The 18,437-nt window shown below is 52.9% G+C and overlaps 5 protein-coding genes across 5 annotated transcripts; all 5 read right to left on the bottom strand.

Annotated features, from left to right (window-relative positions):
• Positions 1–2,883: 2,883 nt before the first annotated feature.
• J4E79_002683 (uncharacterized protein) lies at positions 2,884–4,155 on the bottom strand (the record flags this gene model as incomplete). Its single annotated transcript, XM_049351581.1, has 1 exon — positions 2,884–4,155. The coding sequence occupies one exon, from the start codon at positions 4,153–4,155 to the stop codon at positions 2,884–2,886; it is 1,272 nt and encodes a 423-aa protein (XP_049214219.1).
• Positions 4,156–8,737: 4,582 nt separating this feature from the next.
• J4E79_002684 (uncharacterized protein) lies at positions 8,738–9,662 on the bottom strand (the record flags this gene model as incomplete). The annotated part of the gene is made up of 3 exons (XM_049351582.1): positions 8,738–9,191; positions 9,256–9,406; positions 9,470–9,662. The coding sequence occupies 3 exons, from the start codon at positions 9,660–9,662 to the stop codon at positions 8,738–8,740; spliced, it is 798 nt and encodes a 265-aa protein (XP_049214220.1).
• A 458-nt stretch (positions 9,663–10,120) lies between these two features.
• On the bottom strand, positions 10,121–10,774 carry J4E79_002685 (uncharacterized protein; the record flags this gene model as incomplete). The annotated part of the gene is made up of 1 exon (XM_049351583.1): positions 10,121–10,774. The coding sequence occupies one exon, from the start codon at positions 10,772–10,774 to the stop codon at positions 10,121–10,123; it is 654 nt and encodes a 217-aa protein (XP_049214221.1).
• Positions 10,775–11,328: 554 nt separating this feature from the next.
• On the bottom strand, positions 11,329–12,174 carry J4E79_002686 (uncharacterized protein; the record flags this gene model as incomplete). Its single annotated transcript, XM_049351584.1, has 2 exons — positions 11,329–11,947; positions 11,984–12,174. 2 exons carry the CDS (start codon positions 12,172–12,174, stop codon positions 11,329–11,331), a joined length of 810 nt encoding a protein of 269 aa, XP_049214222.1.
• A 1,088-nt stretch (positions 12,175–13,262) lies between these two features.
• On the bottom strand, positions 13,263–18,137 carry J4E79_002687 (uncharacterized protein; the record flags this gene model as incomplete). The annotated part of the gene is made up of 4 exons (XM_049351585.1): positions 13,263–14,358; positions 14,408–17,574; positions 17,632–18,008; positions 18,071–18,137. The coding sequence occupies 4 exons, from the start codon at positions 18,135–18,137 to the stop codon at positions 13,263–13,265; spliced, it is 4,707 nt and encodes a 1,568-aa protein (XP_049214223.1).
• Positions 18,138–18,437: the final 300 nt, after the last annotated feature.

Raw genomic sequence — 18,437 nt, forward strand, 5'->3', positions numbered from 1 at the left:
CGCGGCTCAGACGCAGGGTGGACTACCATCGTCCGATGATGGCTCGATGGTACTATGCACTTGCACCAAATGCCACCAGACATCAGTTGAGGCTCTAGATTTCTAGCGTACCACGATACTACTTGGCCAGCTGATGAGCCCAAAGGCTCTATTACTCTTCTGTCTCCTCAAGCTGCCGCGCGGTGCAGCATCGTACCAGAGGTCAGGTTCTGGATCGCACTCCGCCGATGTTGACCTAATGAACGAAGGGCTTGGCCATACGCATGTCTCATATCCACTGGCTATTGACACGCTGGCCGTTGCATGGTTTGGCCGCTATAGCGTACCGTTCAAACTCGCCCTTGACTAACGGAACGGTGCGAGCAGGCAGGACCTGTTTGATTCGCTGCCACAAGGGGAGACAACTCCGTCATGAGAACTGCCAAAGCATGCAGGGCAAAAAAGCAAAAACGTCGAGTTTGGTTCTAAAGTGATCTAGCGCACCGCCGTCTGCCTGCCTCGACGCGCATACTTTCTTTGCCTGGGCCGCCAACACGGACACTATTCAGCTGACATATATCGCACCACTCAATTTTTCCTTCAGGCAGACAGACAGGTCGTTTTTCCATGGTTCAGGGTTGCGGCGATGTAATCGAATCTGGAAAAGTATATCGTGGGTAACCGCATGTCACGAATCAACATTAGCCTGTCAGCGTTTCAGTCGAGCAAGAATTATCTTGCTCTCATAAGCCAGCCAGGACCAGGGGTGGTTTCTAGTATGCGACTCGCTTTCAGCCGATCGTAATATAGTAATCCCTCACACGTCTATAGGGTCAATCGCTGTTGTACGAAACGAACGTGCTCGGTAACCCCCTCTAACTCCGAATTCGGACCTGGTCAAGCTAAATAGTCGTTGCCCGTCACGGGACGGTGCGAGCAGAAGTTTCGAGCCGGGATGTCGATGTCGCAAATAGCCGGCTAGACTGAGTCGAGCAACGGGCGAGCCCTGACCTTTTCCCTTCCTTGTACAAGTCATGTTAGTGTACCGCTCTTTGTCTTCCTTCCTCTGGGCTTCGCAATCGCATCTCGGACGGAGCAAGTCCGAAGCCCTTGGTGTAAGCTGTAGTGAGAAAATGTAGTGCTGACCAATGGAAAAAAAGGTTCCGCTGGTGTACGATAGCGAAAGTCAAACTCTCAAGCGCGTTCAAGGCAGTTTTGATCCTGATCCTGCTTGCGCATCGCACAGCCCGTCGCGCACCCTTGGCAACAACACACGGATGCAATTTTTTGCGCGTGCTTTGCATTCGGGAGCAAGCACACGACGCGCCTCCACAAGTCAGTTTTTTCCTCTGGCTGGCTTAGCCAGGTGCTGTGCTGTTGCTTGCCGCTGTCCGCCCGGCAGAAAGGATTCCCACCCTGGACCCATTTCCTCCGTGCCATCCCTTGCAACCACGCATGGCATGCTGTAACCGACATGTCAAATGTGCCACGTACGCCTGCGACCCCATCAGTTCCGCCGCCCGAGCCGTGTGTGTGTGCTCGCGTGTCGAAATCTGCGTTCCCATCACACATCCATCACACATCATCGCCTGACGGGAAGCAAGCAGCCTCGCCTTGCCTTGATCTTGAGCTTTTGCCAGTGCCAACGAACTACGCCGCATGGGCCGATCGTGTTGCTATCCCTGTTGGCGTGCTTTCCTAAGCTATCAGCATGCTTACCACACCACGCCATTCCTTCGTCCATGTAACAACACTATTCTAATTCCACATGCTACATCCCACAAGCTCTCAGCGCTTAGAGGAAAAACTCACTGCATGCACCATCCCCCTCCCTCCCTCCCTCCACCAACAAACCAGCGGTGAGCAGCGGGAAGGAGCCCTGACCTCCCCTGTGCTTGACCCTCTCCGTGCCCACTGCCCACACCATTGCTCTACTCTTAGCGCCCTGTAGCATCGGCCCCAAGGATCTAGCGTACCGTGTTTCTTGCAGCGGAAAAGGGGTTAGGTTGGCTGGCGGCCTCGCTCGCTGGGGAGCCATGTGCGTGCGGTAGGGATCTGGGTTCATGCGGCGGACCGCAACATGTCAGGTTAAAGTGGAGATTGGGACGAGGGCAGGCGGGCGGTTTGGCCGATTTTCCTTTCTGGTGACGCGGGGTGCGAGGGGATGAGCGAGGTTGGAGGGGGGCTGTGCGAAGTATGTTGGAGGTGGGACGAGACATGTTTTGTGCTATGTTGGGTGGGCTGTCGCGGTTTCTTCACCGTGTCACTGCTTGACATGCGCAGTATGATTATGACTCGATGGAAGCGGCACAGCAGTTCCTTCGCGTCTAATGAGACTGCGCCACTTGCAGGCATGATAGATTGAGGCTGCTAATTGCTCGTCTTCAAGTCGCATAGAGATAGACAGGCGCTATGCTATGTACGGATGATCCCATTGCTAAGCTACACGTTTACTAGAAACACGAACGTATCCGCGGATACGTATCAGTTGGTCATATCTTTCCGACCTGTAGGTATGAGCCGTAAAGGCTTCTACTTAGATACTATCTCGAACGGCGCTTTCAAGCCCCGGAAAGCGCACGTAGCTCAACGAGCTTCCGATAACGTCTTTGAGATGGCTTGGTATATCTGAGCTCAGAAGGATTGTTCAGGATGCATATCCCACCTCGTCCAAGGAAAAAGAACTGAACAGGTCTGCAGACTACATTGAAACAAAAACTTGCAAAGTAGGTGACCCAACGTCAACGTAGGCTCCAGGCTGTTCAAATTTTCCCTAGGTGGGCGTGATCCTCATAACGGCCATCATGGCGATCCTTCGCCATCTTTGAGGCTATTGCATGTTCATGCGCTGTCTTCCTCCTCAACCTTGCTCAATGCGAAATGGGCCCGCTGAATCCCAAAACATCAATGCATATCCTCCAGTTGCATTTTCGCCCACTTCTGAGGCTCAGGGATATGGCGAGGGCTGCAGTCAGCATACGGATCTTTGGTGCAGAGCTTCCATCTGCCTCTAAAGAGATCCCATTTCTCTTTCAATGGCTCATTCATCGCCGCCATCGATGCCATTCCAACCCAGACGTACTGCTTAGCGACTTCTCCTTTTACTGTATAGCAGTTTCTGTCCTCCGTCGCCTGTTTCCAGGACTTCAACTCCGAGAAATTGATCGAGACCGGTCCAATGATAAGTGTGGACTTGTCAAGCTTCTTTTGGATATCCGCAGGGTAAATTAACTCCCTTGTGGAATGCCAGACCAATTTTTTCCAGTCGTCTCCGAAAGGCAGAGCCCAGACACCTTGTCCTTGTAAGAGATGGGTAGGTACCAAAGCCCGGATGACGCAGACATATGTTGGTGATTTGATGCGGCTGCATGTATATGCTGCAAAGTGTTCAGAGACCCAGTGTTGAGTGCTCCAGCAGTAACCCCTTCTTTCATTGTGGAAGTCACCTGTATGGATTCCTCTTCCGAATTGGAAATTCAGGTCGAGGTTGAGCGAGTGTTCCCCAAAAACTCTCTCGAGTTGTGCTGCTGACGTTGACCGGTAGAGAGTTGTGTGACCAACTTGGGTCAAGTGGTACTTTGACCTGTCCTCAGGGGCGCCGCCACGTAGCGAAGCGAACGGGGTCTTACCGGACTGAAGAACAGCCAGGTTTCGGTTGAGTCGTTCACTTAGATTCTTGAGTGTCCAAAGATTTTCGAAGATAGTCTCCAGTATCCAGTAACTCAACCACTGGGTGCTTCTCACGTCTTCATACTCAGGGTCCATGACCTTCTCTTGCAATTCCGCGGAAATTCCGATCTTACTCATACTGGTCCGCTCGTCATCAGAATCATGACCGCCGAAGTTCACAATGCGAGCGATCATGGCGTCTTCGAGGTCGCCTTCGTCGTCAAGGGCCCAGATATCGAGGAGCCACTTTGAAGCGCTTGCCGTGAATCCTATAAATTCGAACGCTTGGATAGAATAGAGGTTGAGTGGAACCTCAAGGTCAGGATGCGCATGTTCCACTTCGGCAGAGGAGGATGTCGTGCTTGATGCCATCACAGTATCCGGAGGTGATAATATTTGACCGGAGATTTTTCTTGTACCGTTCACCGGTTCTCCAATAAGCTTGTCGTCAAACTTCTTAACGTTGGAAAGCACCCATTCTGAGATGATATCGTTCGGCAGACCCATGATGGGCGGAGGTGTGGTTTCGTGTCACCGAAAAGATGAGTGGCGAGAGTAGGTTTTTGGAAAACCAACTGTCTTTGGTAAAGAAAGAAAGACGAAGGAAGGAAAGAAAGAAAGAAAGAGAAGCGCAGACAGAATTTATATGGCTGTGGAAAGTGAAGGCAGGGTAAGAGCGAAGTAAAGGTGGGGCGAGAGCGCGAGTGAAGTCGGAGTGAGAGCGCAAGTGAAGGCAGAGACTAGCGCGTGACCGTAGAGTCAGAGGATTGCGATCTCTCTTATTCGATAAGGATTACCTTTGCGTATGTGGTGGTTATGTATTTCGGGAGTCATGAGTGGCTCGTCTCGCTCTGCGTCATCGCAGTACCACGGATGGAATGGAAGGAACCGAAGTATGGGTCGATACTTCATCTATCCACTCGCCCAAGGCGTGTAAGCAAAACAAGAGATGTTACGGCATGAATAAGGCGGACAACATGATGGATATGCGGCCATTGAAATGGCTTCAGCCTTGCTGTCAGCTGATACAATGGTGGGAATAGAGTATTCAAAAATGAATGCTCACTCCTCTGACCTTTTCAGCACTCACGTCCGTGCATAGTACGATATAACCAGGTCTGGTTTACATTTGCTTGAAAGAGTTATCTAGGTCTACAGTGTGAGACGTCTCACGATAGCTCCCGCTTGAAGTAATCTCATACACTCTTCCACCACCTTTCGTTGGTACCTCGACTAAGGTTTTATCTACCTTTATTGAAGTCTTCGCTTCGCACACTCTCAGTCTCAGAAATGTACTGTCTAATACCCTTGTACCTCCACCTTCTGAAGTATGCATTGGGCGTGGTAGCTGGGCAATCTAGCCCTGATCCAGCTCCATTGCAAGTAGCATACACACCAATCAGCGTTCCTACGAACGAGCCAGATGGACTCAGCTGCTCTGTTGAAGCTCTACCAAACGAGATCGGTCTTGACTTGCCGTGCGCTAGCATAGCCGAAAAGACATAAGTCCTTGGATCCGGCATCGTGATCTCGAAGCGCATAGGCTTTCCAGACCAAGATGCGGGCACAGGCGTCTTCTTCTCCTCATGTTCCGTAGAGTTGTAACGCAGATACGTCGACCCATTACTGCGCATGAGTCCGAGCTGGATGTTTGCCGTCTGCCACAGGAAAGCGGTCACACCAGCTTCTTCACCATCAGCTTTCGGGTCGAAGGATAGATCTACGCTAAACTTGAACGTGCTATCCGTCTGACGGCGCCCGATGAAGTTCACAGCCCTTGAAGCTGGGTCAGACCCGCCTGGCGAGCCGGCGAGATTGTTGCGACCAAGAGCGACTTGCAGACCCTTTTGCGAAGTCTTGAACGCGCCTTCGCGAGGAACACGCCAGTAGACGAGGTTGCGTGGAATTGTCGAGTTTTGAGGGAAGTCGTAAACATCTGGGTCCGAGTTGAAGGGTCCATCACCCGGAACATCTCTTGAGCGCGCAGGTAGTTGCCAGCCAGTCATCTTGCCTCTTACAGGTTGGAATACGGGCCACTCGCCTTCCTCCCACGTAACTGGCGTGAGTACCATTTCGCGCCCCATGGGGAAGGATGTACCATTTGGACCCACGCGCGTCGCGAGCGCGCAAGACCACCATGCGCCGTTGTTATCTTGGAAGAGGTCTGCGTGACCAACGGTCTGGAAGTACTCTGATGTACCGCGGTTCGTCAGATGTGGGTTGTATGGGCTGGGAGAGTAAGGGCCCGTGATGTTTCTGGCGCGAGCCATGGTGACTGAGTGGTCTTCGGCTGTTCCGCCCTCGGCAATCAGCAGATAATACCATCCGTCTTTCTTGTAGAAGTGTGGACCTTCGGGCCAAACACCGCCGGTGCCATTCCAGAGCGAAATTACAGGTCCCATTTCGCCAGTATCGATGTCCATCTCCTGCACGATGATTCCCTGGGTTGCGACATACACTTTGCCGTCATCATCCCAGAAAATATCGGGATCGATCTTGGGAGCCTCGAACGTCACTGGATCGCTCCATGACGCGTCGTCGAAAGGATCTGTGGTCCTGAACAAGACACCTGCCTCCATGTCTGATCCGAGATATTCGCAGATGACGTAGAAGACACCCTCGTGGAATCGCAAAGTCGCTGCGTACATGCCTCTTTGTTGACCATCGCTGGAATAACTATAGCCCAAAAGCTGTGATTCACGGTTCCATACGTGGCTGATGTGTTTCCAGTCGACTAGGTCTTTCGATGCGTAGATGGGCAGCCCGGGGAAGGATATGAAGGTGGAAGTTACGCAGAAGAACGTCCCGTTCACGTTGACGCATGATGGATCGCTGTGCCAACCTGGAAGTACTGGGTTGAGGAACGTTGAGTTCTGCGCGAGCGCTGGAGCTGCGCATGCGAGGACAGTTGTCACGATGCTTCGTAGAAACCGCATCGTGAAGAATTCCAGAGGGTCTCGACAGAGTCCACTCTCTACGCGGCAAGGTGGGACGCTTTATGCGTACCGTCGACCTTACGACCAAGAGGCTGGTACTTGCCTGCTGTGGAGAAGCGCGATCGACGGCCGTCTCGCGTACCAAATTGTGCCCATTTAGCCAGACTGCTTCCGCAGTGCTATTGCTGTTGTCATCGAACACACAACGTATTTTAACCGTTATGCAGGGTGACGCGAATATACGATGAGCTGCAGAGCCACCGGGCTTAATGAGCTTCCCAGATCCGAGGCTTCATAGAGATTGCGGAGAAATGTATGTCGATCTTCGCGAATGCGCCCGCTGACGTAAAGTTTTTCCGTGCCTGGTGATCGGATGCTGTGAAGCTTTCCAGAAATCCAGCATTGCGTTCCGTGGAACGCAGGTACGTGGCTGGATGCAAGCTGGCTGTCGTCAAATATCACATGCTTGAAGCTACACACCATTATCGCACTTAACAATGCGAATGAGATCGAGTATCCAGGAAAGAAGTTGGCAAGATGAGGCTCGCTGTTCGGAACATTGAGTTCCAAGTACGCGGGGCCGTTAGATGGTGTACACTGCACGTTCCAAGGTTCTGTTCAGGCAGGAGCGGGGTGCCCCGCTCTGGGGAAGCTCAACTCCGAGATCGCCTCATGCAAGGAAAAGCTGAACACCCTAGAGCCTACATTAAGGTAAAGATATGCAAAGTTAGTAGCCTAACGTCAACGTAGGCTCTAGGGTGTTTAATTTTTCCCTTGTATAAGGTGAACTCGCGCCACTAGTTAAACTTACAAAGACGACGAGCAGGCTGGTAGACACGTGCACATCTAACACCCTCATGAAGATAGCTATACACGTTGAAGTGAATTGGTTGATCAATCTGACCAGCTATCTGCATGCATACCCGATAACACTAAAGAAGAACCTCCCGATACAAGTGCCCTTAACGCCAGTCCATCATTTGTCTTTTTTGCGTATATCCTTCCCACTTTCTCTATTCAAAACGAGCAGACTCCGGCCAAACTCCGCCAATCCTGCACGGAAGCCTGCACGGAAGCCTGCGCGCCAGCGATCAAATCCGACAACCTGAACCGCTCTGTTTCGTCGGCGTCGCCTTGCGGGGGTTTCAGGTTCCGCCTGAGGCTGAGGTGCCACGGGGGGCTGAGGTGCCACAGGCAGATCCTCTTCCCCGCCATCGTACGTGTATCCGGGAGGCGGTATTCCGCTTGGAACATGGCTTCCGATTAAAGGCCGACGTTCGCTTGGGCCTTCATACGGAGTATGTTGGATTGAGCTTGTGCTGTCGTTGGGTGGTCCTGTGTAGGGCAAGATGTCCATACTGTGTGATCTGGACGCATTACGGGACCCAGTGAGCGGCGCATTTTCGAATTGAAATGGACTACCGAGACGTGGACTGGGGGAAAAATAGTCACCGTTGTGCCAAGGCCTATTCAAGAAGGCTGCGCTGAATGGGTGCGCTGATGGTCCAGCCGTCGAGGCTGCATCATCCGAAGCTCGTTGCAGTTCGTTCTGCTCATGGAAGTGCTCAGATGCAGCGGCTGATAAGTCGGAAGAAGAAGAATACCCAGACGACACAGAGCCGGGGGACCCCCCAGGTAAAGCTTGGTCTTCGGCAGAGACCTCAGTAGAGTCATAGAAGTCATCGCCTGCTGGCATGTCGTGATCGAACTCATCGTGTTCTCCTGGCAGTCCAGCGCCTCCTCGAAGAGTACCAGTCGTGATCTTGTATGGTCCAGACGTATGGTTTGCATGCTTGTCCGAAGTACGCTGCTGACTTGTATACGTCAAGTCGATCGTTGTCGAGATTTGCTGCGAGTCTGTGGGCCGAATAGCGAGTGCTTGAGGTAGCTTTGCGGCATGTGTATGTATGTGCGAAGGTACGGAAGCATCGTCCGAGCTATTGAATACGCCTCGCGAGTAGGGAAAGGGAAGAGCTGCCATGATAACGATGGGTCGGGGTATGCTGGTTGGATAACGAAAGCCAAGCAATGTAATACTGGTAGAATAAGCGGTGATCGGGTCGGGATGATGGAGTTGCGTGGGAGAAAAGATGGTGGCTTTGTTGATGCCTATAGTAGGCGGAATGGGATTGCGCCTGCGTTCTGTATGTGCCTCAAGGCGGAACTTCTTTCCCATCCCAGTCCCAACACCTCCCTCGTCCTTCAGGCGCCACTTCCCTGATCACATCAATCAGCCTTTCTGCGACCCAGTCGCGCTCGAATAGCTTTTCCTTCTTGACGTTGCTCCAGAAGTCCTTGCTCAATCCTGTTTTGACAGTTCCAGGATGCAAGGCAACCGCCATCGCGTTGTCGCCAGAAGCAGTCCTCAGATGATTGTCGAAGGTCTTGACTACCTGATTGACACCAGCTTTTGAAGCGCGATAGCTGTACCATCCTCCGAGGCGGTTGTCGCTGATACTGCCGACTCGAGCTGACATTATAGCTATCGTAGCTACATCTGGTAAACCTGTCATGTCCTCTTGGTCCTTATCGACGACTGCGCTTTTCCTTGGAAGGAAGGGAGAGAAGTGCTTGAGCATCAGCATTGGGCCTAACGTGTTGGTGCGGCTGGGTTTTGGTGCATCAGATCAGCACATGTATCATGTAAACCTGGGATAGCGGCATTACTCACAAAGTCAGCAAAGCATCGTCGGCGTTGATCTGGGCTGGTGACTTCTCCGGAAACAGAATCCCAGGAACCATCAGCGCGAGCTGAAGCTGACTGGGACTACCACCGAACTGCTTCTTGCAGGTCGCTGCGGCATCCGCGATACTCGTCTCGTCTAAAACGTGGTCAACACTTGATCATCGTTGTACACACAACACCATCAATGCTGGTTACATACCCAGAACATCCAACTTCAGCACCGACAATCGCGACTCGTCGACGTCCAAGCCATCGAGCAACTCTTCCTTGGTCTTGTCAAGGTCCTTCCGCGCCGTTGCGACAACGGGCGCGTTTGTGGTTTGCAGCACCCGTCTTGCGAGCGCGAAGCCTATGCCCCGCGAGGCAGGTGAGATCAATGACCACGGCGGCATCGCGACGGATGTGAATGAAAGACAGTAAGAGATGCCATGGTCACGACATTTTGGTGATGCTTCACAAGCTACGCGAAAAGTGGTCGGGACGCGATCGATGATGACATACATGCCCGTGGATCGGCTAGCATAACATTGGTTAGCGTCAACATACTAGCGCGGTCTTCCCGAACACAGCTCCAGCCTGGCTACACTCAGGGCATTCACTCTTCACGAGTGGAGACATAGAGAGCATAGCGTCTATGTCTTGCTCTCATACACGGCAAAAGATCGTACAATATCCTGACTCGACATGAGTAGCACCCGAGCTTTGTGTCGCAAGTAGCGCAGCCAGAACAACGCATCGTCAGTTCGCAATAAAATACAATGTGTGCTGCAGTTCCAAAGTCTCATCAACCAACTCATCTTGACACAGCAATAAAGACGAGTAGAGCTAGGTCATGCTCTTCGTCTACGCCCTACTCGTCATAGATATCGATATCGAACTTGTCCCAGTCGTTAGGCTCCTTCACAGCTCCTGCGCTTGCCGGCTCCGCACTGTCGTCCATCTCTGATTCCTGTCCTTTTTGCTCGCTACGTCTCGCCTCTCGCTGTTCGAAGTCCGTCTTCTGCTTCTGGGCCCATTTCTCGCGCATGTCGTTCTTCTTGGTACGGCGCAACGCGGCTTGTTCCTCCTTGGCGCTCAACTGCTCTTTTACTTTCTCGATCTTGGCGTTCAAGTCTTTCTCTTCAGCGGCGGCGGCGCGTTTTGAAAGATTGCGGCGTGCTCTTGCAAGGTCTTCCTTGGCTTTGAGCTTCGCTTTCAGCTCGCGCAGACCGCTGCTCACTTCATCGAGCCTAGTCTTGATGTCCACTTGAGCAAGTCGAAGCTCCTCGTCCCTATCTTTCCGAGCGATGGATTGTTTGGATTTGTAAACGATCTCTGACTCGTGGGATATGAGGCTGGATACTGCATCAGCTGGCTTTGGGTCGTCTGCATCGCCACCCGTCATGGGAAGTCCTTGTTGGAGAGGGAGAGCAGGCGGCTTGTACTCTTCCGCGCTCTCGCGACGTGGTTGAACCGGGCCTTCAGCTTCTTGCTCCGCCTTTTCGGGGTCTGCGGTCGTGGCCATGTTTGTGAGAGACATCGCTGTGTAAACTGGCAGCACGGAACAAGAGATGTGAGTTGTTGTAGCAGTGAGCTTGATCGAGAGGTAGCGGGGGAGTTTGCGTGATCTGCCTAGAGATTTAAAGTGTCGAAATTTCTGCGCAAGGCGAGCGTAGTAGTCCAAGTGAATGTGAGTCTCCAACTTTCTGTTCAAGCACTGCCTAGTCTTGGCGTTTCCAAGGTCGCGACGTGACGCACACGTGCGCGCTTGGGACGGTTTATTCTGCCAAAAGACTAAAGATTATGATCACGAAGACTTGTAAGTGAACGTTCATGCTGCCAAATCGATGTTGATTCGGAAGCTCTGGGATGCCCAGACCAGAACAAAAATAGCCACACCGATCACCGGTATGGTACTATTACTCTCAAAAACCTTCATCCAAACCTTCGTCAAGTGCTGGTAGTCCGAGCGCATCGCAATAGTGAGAGGTACAACCAAGCTAATCGCCAAAGAACCATAGACTTACGTCAAAGCCGCAATGCAAAAGCCCAAGTAAGCGAGACAAACTCCCCAAACATCTACACTCGATCCATCCGGCTCCTGATCCACGGCTCATACTTCCTCCTCGTCTCTTCGTCACCGTAGATGTCAATGTCAAACCCGTCATCCGCAACCATCCTCTCCATTTCCACGCGCCTTTTGCTCTCTTCTTCTTTCTGCGCTGTCACGACCGTCGCTTCTGTTACCCCCGCCACACTCTCCTTATTGATCTCATCCTCAGGTGCATGCTTGGTATGCGGCCCTAGAAATGGATGTTCCAAGCCCAACCCCTCCATCTCTCGATGCACTCTGATCCTCCACTCTTTGAACGCCAGCCCTTTAGGACACTGGTCGAAACGCAGATGCCGATATACAAAAGCGTCCTCTGCTTGCCAACTCCGCTCGTTCGTCTGAGCTAGTTTCCGCCATGCGTCGATATCTTGGAGGTCTGGATATTTCGGGGCGAGTTGAAGTGCCTTATCTAGTTGATCCTTGCGCCGCCCTGAATCTTTCTTTCGATGGTCATTCTTTTTGGGAGGTACTGGCGCTTCCACTTTCGGTCGTTTGTTGCGGTCGGCGTCGAACACGCTCGGACGCGGCGGGCGGGTATGCTCGAATTTCGCCTTCTTTCCTGGCCCTTGTGCATGCTCGGGCCTTCTGTTACCGGGTTGATTTCCTGAAGTCTTGTCATACTCGTCCGGTGCCTGGACCTCACCCCCAGCCATTGAATACTGCTCATCTTGAGTGTCTTCCCACTTCCTCCTCCTGTTCCTTCCTTGCGCAGGTGCCAAGTCTCCAGCACGTCCTCTGACTGAGGTCGCGCGTCCAGCCTGCGCCCTTGCGTCTCCTACGTTCTTCGCGCGATCGGGATGTACGAAAGCCATGTCTAAGTCTGTGCACGTAGTAAATATCGTTGCGTTGAAGATGTAGCGAAAGGCGCGTGTTGTGAAAGTAATAAGAAGTGGTATCTGTCGGGTGAGTGTAGGAGCGTTCAGTATGGTAGTTGCGGCAACTTACGACTCTTATTCCAAGTGCAAGCGCTCGACGTGTTCGCAGACAAGGCATCCGCAGTGAATCGTGACTTCCAAGGTTGTGACCCACCTGCTCTTGTGGTTGCACTACCCTCGCTCGCCAGGCACCAAGCAACAACGTGACAACAACCTCTCTAGTCGCATAAATGACAAGGAAACATTAGTAACGTACCGAGTTGATTCCAGGTATCTTCTTTGTGACTGACGCCTTTTTCTGTCCGGCAATGTTGTGGTTGTGAGTTAACGTAGGGTGTGAGTGTACCTACCAGATGGACCCTGAAGAGCGCGCTAGCAGCGGATTGGCTGCAAACGCAAGCTGGAGCCGAAAGAGGAAGCCACGCGGTGTTGTATGAGTCCGAGGCATGTGATGACTGTACAGACTCAGACAGAAGAAAGCATGGAAAGCTTGAGAGTCATGAAGCCTATTGACTCCAACACACATCGCACGAACCATCCACGCAAAATGCGATCTTGTAGAACGTTGAGGCTAGCCTAAGAAACTGCCAGGCCAGCCACACATCATTAAAATATCTACAGCCATGCTCATCAACACTTATCTCCCCATCCATCTCACAATGAGCATATCGAGTCTCTCCCCTCCATGGCTCCGATATCAGTGTAGATAGAGAAAGATGTAAAACAAGGAAAGCTCAACGAGGGAATCACAGCTATACATGCGAGGAAAATGCAAAACCGAAAACGCCCATTTAGTCTCTAATCAAGTGAGAAAAAACCGCAGACAGGGAATAAAGCGTAGTAGTGGTAGTAGTAATGTGTGGATAAGGAACATTGTCAGATCGCTAGCATAATGCGAAACGTGACAGGAAAGAGAAATATGATCGGTTATTTACAAAAAAAGAGTCGTAACGGCTCGTCAAAGTAGGAAAACAGTAAGGCGTGGTATGCAAACAAGTCCACCCGTCCTACCGACGCTGCAGGTACTACCTGGGCGGGCTCCTTGGACTTCGTGGACTCCGTGGTGGGCTCTTGGGCACTGCGGGCACGTCCGGTACATCTTCTTGATCCTGACGAAGATGTTCCGGGGCCTCGTCCCGTGTTATTGTTGCTCTCCGTATCGCGTTGCGTAACCGGCTCATGACCGCTGGCTGTGTATTGGGAGTGCCATGTTGGTAGCTGTTCCGGTGGCCTTGGAAGCTGTTACGGCTATGCGAAGACTCAAGTCGCGTCAACATAGCTGCCGATGTAAAGTCGTTGCTTTGCTCGAAACTAGGGCGTACACGGTCCATAGACATGCGTGCACGATCGAAGCTCGGTCGCACACGATAATCGGTCGACATACGGTGGGCGAGAGGAGGAGGAGCTTCCGTTGTGGGTGCGGGTGGAAGACCTTCCGTAGAGCGGCGGAAGGTGTAGTCGGTGCTATTACTGCCATTTTGACTTCTTGGGTTATGCGTCGTAGCCGTCGGGGCGACTGATGGTGGATAGATGGGACGCACGTCTTCATCGGTAGCATCGGCGTTAGCGGCTTTGTACTTTGTAGCGTCGGGTTCCGACTTGTTAGAGTCTGACTCACCAGCCACCTTCTCGGGCGGTGGAGGAAGGTAGGCGTCAGTGTCTCTAAGGTAGTCGAATTTACCTTGCTTGACTTGCTCTCGGATGATGTCCGCGTCGAGGGGGAAGTACATTTTCTGCACAACCTTGAAAATGAAGCGCGGAAGTAAACAGGCTATCGTAGCGCAGAGGACGTAAGCCCAGAAATTAAGAGTACCATATGCTTCGGCACCAGCTTTGTAGAACTGAGCACTCGATGTGAAGGAGGTGTACACTCCGGTCCAGAACCAGATGAAGAGAGTACTGATGACGACGATGAGGACCATGAGCCAATCCCAACGGTAGGTGTTGTACAACACGTAAATGTTGGCAGCGCAAACGGCGGTAGTCGCAGCATAGATACCCATGCGTCGGAATTCAGCCAGGTCCAGTCCGTTGGAAGTCGCGAAAGTAGCGGGTGCAAAGATCTCATACAAGAAGAAGAAAGCGACCGCGGATTGGTAGATACCGTCGACCATGTAAGCCCTGGAGAATGTTAGCAATCTTTCATACGCTCTGAGAATACTGTACTTACCAGAACTTCGGCTGGCTCCATTCCTTCCGCTCGATACCACGACGGTACAGCTGTGGAACGGCCAGAGATACTCTATCATCGACATCCTGATCCAGAACACCCATGACGATAACAGGGAGTGACGTAAACGCCAAGTTGAAGAAGATAATGTACGTGTAGTCGAAGATATACTGGCTGTCGAAGTTGGTGTAAATCTGGTACCAGAAGAGAGAGAACGTCCAGATGATGTTCTTGTAGAAGAAGTTGGCAATCGTCTCTGCAAGTCTGCGGTAGGACCATCGACCATGAACAAGCACTAGACGAGTGAGGAAGCGGAATTGACCAATGGCGTAATCAGAGGACATGACGGCTGCGCGTCCCTCAACACCAGCGATACCGACACCGACATGGGCTTCTTGAATCATAGCGACATCGTTGGCACCGTCTCCGATAGCAAGAGTGAGACAGTCCAGGCCGGTCTTCACCATATTGACGACAGCTGCCTTCTGACTGGGACTGACTCTGCAGCAGAGAACGGACCGGCATCGCCTACACAGAAGAAGGAACTTTCTCTTTACCGAATCATCCAGAGCCAGCTTGAGAGTATCTCCGTCAATGATGATGGCATGCGTAGGTGGTGGAGGTTCGTGATCGTTTTGAGCGGCGGCTAGCTCTTCTTCAGAGCCTTCCAAGCCGAAGATCTTCAACTTCTCGTCAAGCTGGGCTTCCACGGAACCGATGTTGTCATCGGTAACCTTGAGAATGATGAGGTCCATGTCGTTATCGAGTAGGTTGCAAGAGAACCCAATGTTGATGGCTGTCTCAACTTTGTCACCCGTTAGGACCCACAGTTTGATACCAGCTTGACTGAGGAGAGAAATCGACTCTGGCACACCGTCTTGAAGTCGATCTTCGATGGCAGTTCCTCCGATCAGCCACAGGTGGTTTTCGATGCGATCAGAGACCTCTTCCAGCTTATCTTCACGCCCCTGGATAGCGTTGGCAGCGATGTCATAATCCCTGTTCCACTCTTGATATTCCTCTTCGGAAACCTCTCTTTGAGCGATGCACAGTGTTCGGAGTCCTTCTCGTGCAAACATTTCCAGGTGTTCACCGGTGTCGGCACGGAGTTGTCGCTGCTCATTGGGGATCAATCTCGAGTAGATCATGCTGTCGGCTCCCTTGCAGAAGAGGACGATTCGGTTGTCGGGCATTCTGATGATCGCGCTCATGCGCTTCCTGCTGGAGTTGAATTCCAGAGTATTGAGAACCTGGTATTTGCGCTCTTCTCCCAAAACATTGACAACGAGACGGTCGTCTTCACGGCCTACGAATGTGAAGCCACAGTCGCGAGCAGTGGCGACAAGTGCAGCTTCGTCGGGCGATTGTGCTTTGAACTCGATCTTCGGTGGGTCGCCTGGAGTGCGTTCGGTAACAACAGTATGACAGAGGGCCAAAGCGATCATGAATTCCTCGTTGGCTCTCTTCTGTTCCATTCCAGAGTCTCCACGCAGGTCGTCGACATAGTCCGGGGCAATGAAGGTCAGGTCGTCGTCCCACAAGTAGGGGTTGTTGTGCATCTTGCGGATCCCCTCGAGCATCCGCACACGGTCGCGTGCTATCTGTTCGCGGGCTTTGGCACCCTCCACTTCGACGTTGATACCCTGTCTGCGTTGCATACCTGCTTGAGCCTCCGTGTACGCTTCTCCGTAGGGCACACCATTGATGGTCGCCTTCTTGAACTCCATGACGTTTTGTGTGAGCGTTCCCGTCTTGTCCGAGAAGATGTATTCGACCTGACCCACGTCGTCGGAGATGTTCCAAGACTTGGGCGTACATGGGTAATCGAGCTTTGCGTAGTACATGTGGATGTCGCTGTAGATGAAGAGGGCCTGCAACGTTCGAATGATTTCCAAGGTGATGTAAAGAGAAATGGGAACCAAATTCTGGAAGAGAATAACGGCAGCCCAGAACGCAATGACACCGTCTGTGGCAGGGTTACCTCCGTAGGACCCATATTCGAAGAAGGAATGGGTGGTGTCGTCCCGGGCCCATGTGACCCCAAGCACGATTCCAGAAACCAGACACATGGCGGCCAGGATGAAAAAGTTGTATACAACGTTCCAATTAAGTTCTTTTGATATCCTGGCTCGCTTGCTAGGCGTGATACCAGAGTTGATCATGATCTTTGTCTCTTCTCCGGTAAATACGACAACGCCCAGCACCCACTCAGTGTTTCGAAGTTGGCAGCCACGGAGGATGAGGTTGTTGATAGAGATAGGCTCGACCATCTCGTACGGCGGTGCTTCAGGGTCCTTTGCATTGTGCTGCTGCCATCTGATGGCTGCGCTGTACGAGTAGAGGTTCGAGTGGGCGCCTTCGCTCTCGATGACGAAGTCGGCGCGTTCGCAGTGTCGAGCGTGTCGCACTTCTCGGGTGCAGTGCAGTGCGTTGCGCACCTTGAGGTTCGTCTCACCGTCCAAGTTCTTCGTCTCGACATAGCACGCGCCGTCGTCGGAAGAGGTGGAGAGAACAATGACGTCGGCGGGGATCTCCTCGTCGTTGTACAGGCGCACAAAGTCGCCGACCTGAACGTTCTTCCAGGCGTCCTTCTTGAAACGTGCCTTTTCCGGGACCGTCTTGTTCGGGTTCAGGACGCTTCCCCAGAACTTCTTTTGCACACCGGGATTGGCGTCTGCACCGCGGATCTTGTCTCCTTCTCCTGGCCCGGAAGTCAATGGAGGGGATTGCGCTGGGGACTGGCCTGGGAGCGGTGAAGGCACGGGTGTCATCTGGATGTCGTTCTCGCCGCCAAAGTAGGATTCCCTGTGCGATGCGATGGATGCTCTGCGGGTCTCGTGCGAGGGGCGCGTGCCGTCGACAGCGTTGTCGTCGCCGCCTTTGCCCTTTGCACCCTTCTTGTTCTTCGCGTTCTTCATCAACCGCCATGTTGAGATTATGCCCTTGGTGGTAGCCTTCTTGATCCTCCGCCATAGCGAAATCGAGTCCTCGGCCGTGTTTACGTTGTTAAAGTCGACGAGTCGGTGGACGGGCGCGTTGTTCAGCTCGTTGTCGAGGACGGTTCTCCGCCAATCTTCTACTCCATCCTTGATGGACGTCACGACGAGAATGACGATGAGGGGTACTGCGTTCAGCGCAGGATTACTGGCGCCGAAGATTGAGAAAATCTACACGATTGCGTTAGTCTGGAAGTGTCGGAGGTGCCGGAGGGGGTGGGTACGCACGCCCAGGATAATGATAAACAAGAAGTAGACATTGGCGATGTTGTGGAACTGGAACCACAGGTTCTTGGGAATGAAGCTGAGGGGCGTGTATTTGGCGGTTCTTATCTTGTTGCGGGCGTAGTGTGCGAGGGGCTGGCCTTCTTCGTCGCGCTCTGTTTGGGGCAGCGGCACGTTGAAGTAGACTCTCCGGCCGGAGTCTTCGTGGTCGGCGCCTGCATCTGAACTCTCAGGGGACTGGTCGTGGTCGAGCGGCGGCCCGCCTTCTTTGCCCAGCGAGTCTCGCTTCTCGCCGCCAGAGCCTATGCGCCGGTGCAGGCGCTCCTTGAGCGAGTGTCGCTTGTTGGCCGCTTTGATGCCGGTTGCGCGGTGTGTTGCCCCTGCGTGGCTCCCGTCAGCGCGTGCTCTCAACTCTGTGCTGTCAGCGGGTGGTGTCACTCACAACGTATGCGCTTCTGCGGATGTGACACCTCGGTCTCATTGGGCTCCATGTAGGGTTCCAGCGTCATGGTGCCTGTCGTCGGGGAGGCTGCGGCGGTGCGAGGGCGGCGACGGCCTGAGCCGGGAAGGCTCTACGCGGCGCGGCAGGCCAATTCGATCGTGTCGGACGCGGGTACGAGGCGACGGGTGCAGTGCATGTAGTGCCGGGCGGGTGTTGAGGGGCGGTGGGAGCGTGGTGGTGTTGTTGTCGCGGAGGGTGAGAACAGATGGGCGCCCGTGTAGTCGGATATTAAAAGATGCCGGACGAACTTGCACGCAGAGGCGGAGCGACAGGCAGGCGATGCGATGGGCGACTCCAAGTTTGATTA

The sequence above is a fragment of the Alternaria viburni genome, assembly GCF_023758015.1.
Source record: "Alternaria viburni strain BMP 2772 chromosome Unknown scaffold_4, whole genome shotgun sequence".
NCBI classification, from domain to species: domain Eukaryota; kingdom Fungi; phylum Ascomycota; class Dothideomycetes; order Pleosporales; family Pleosporaceae; genus Alternaria; species Alternaria viburni.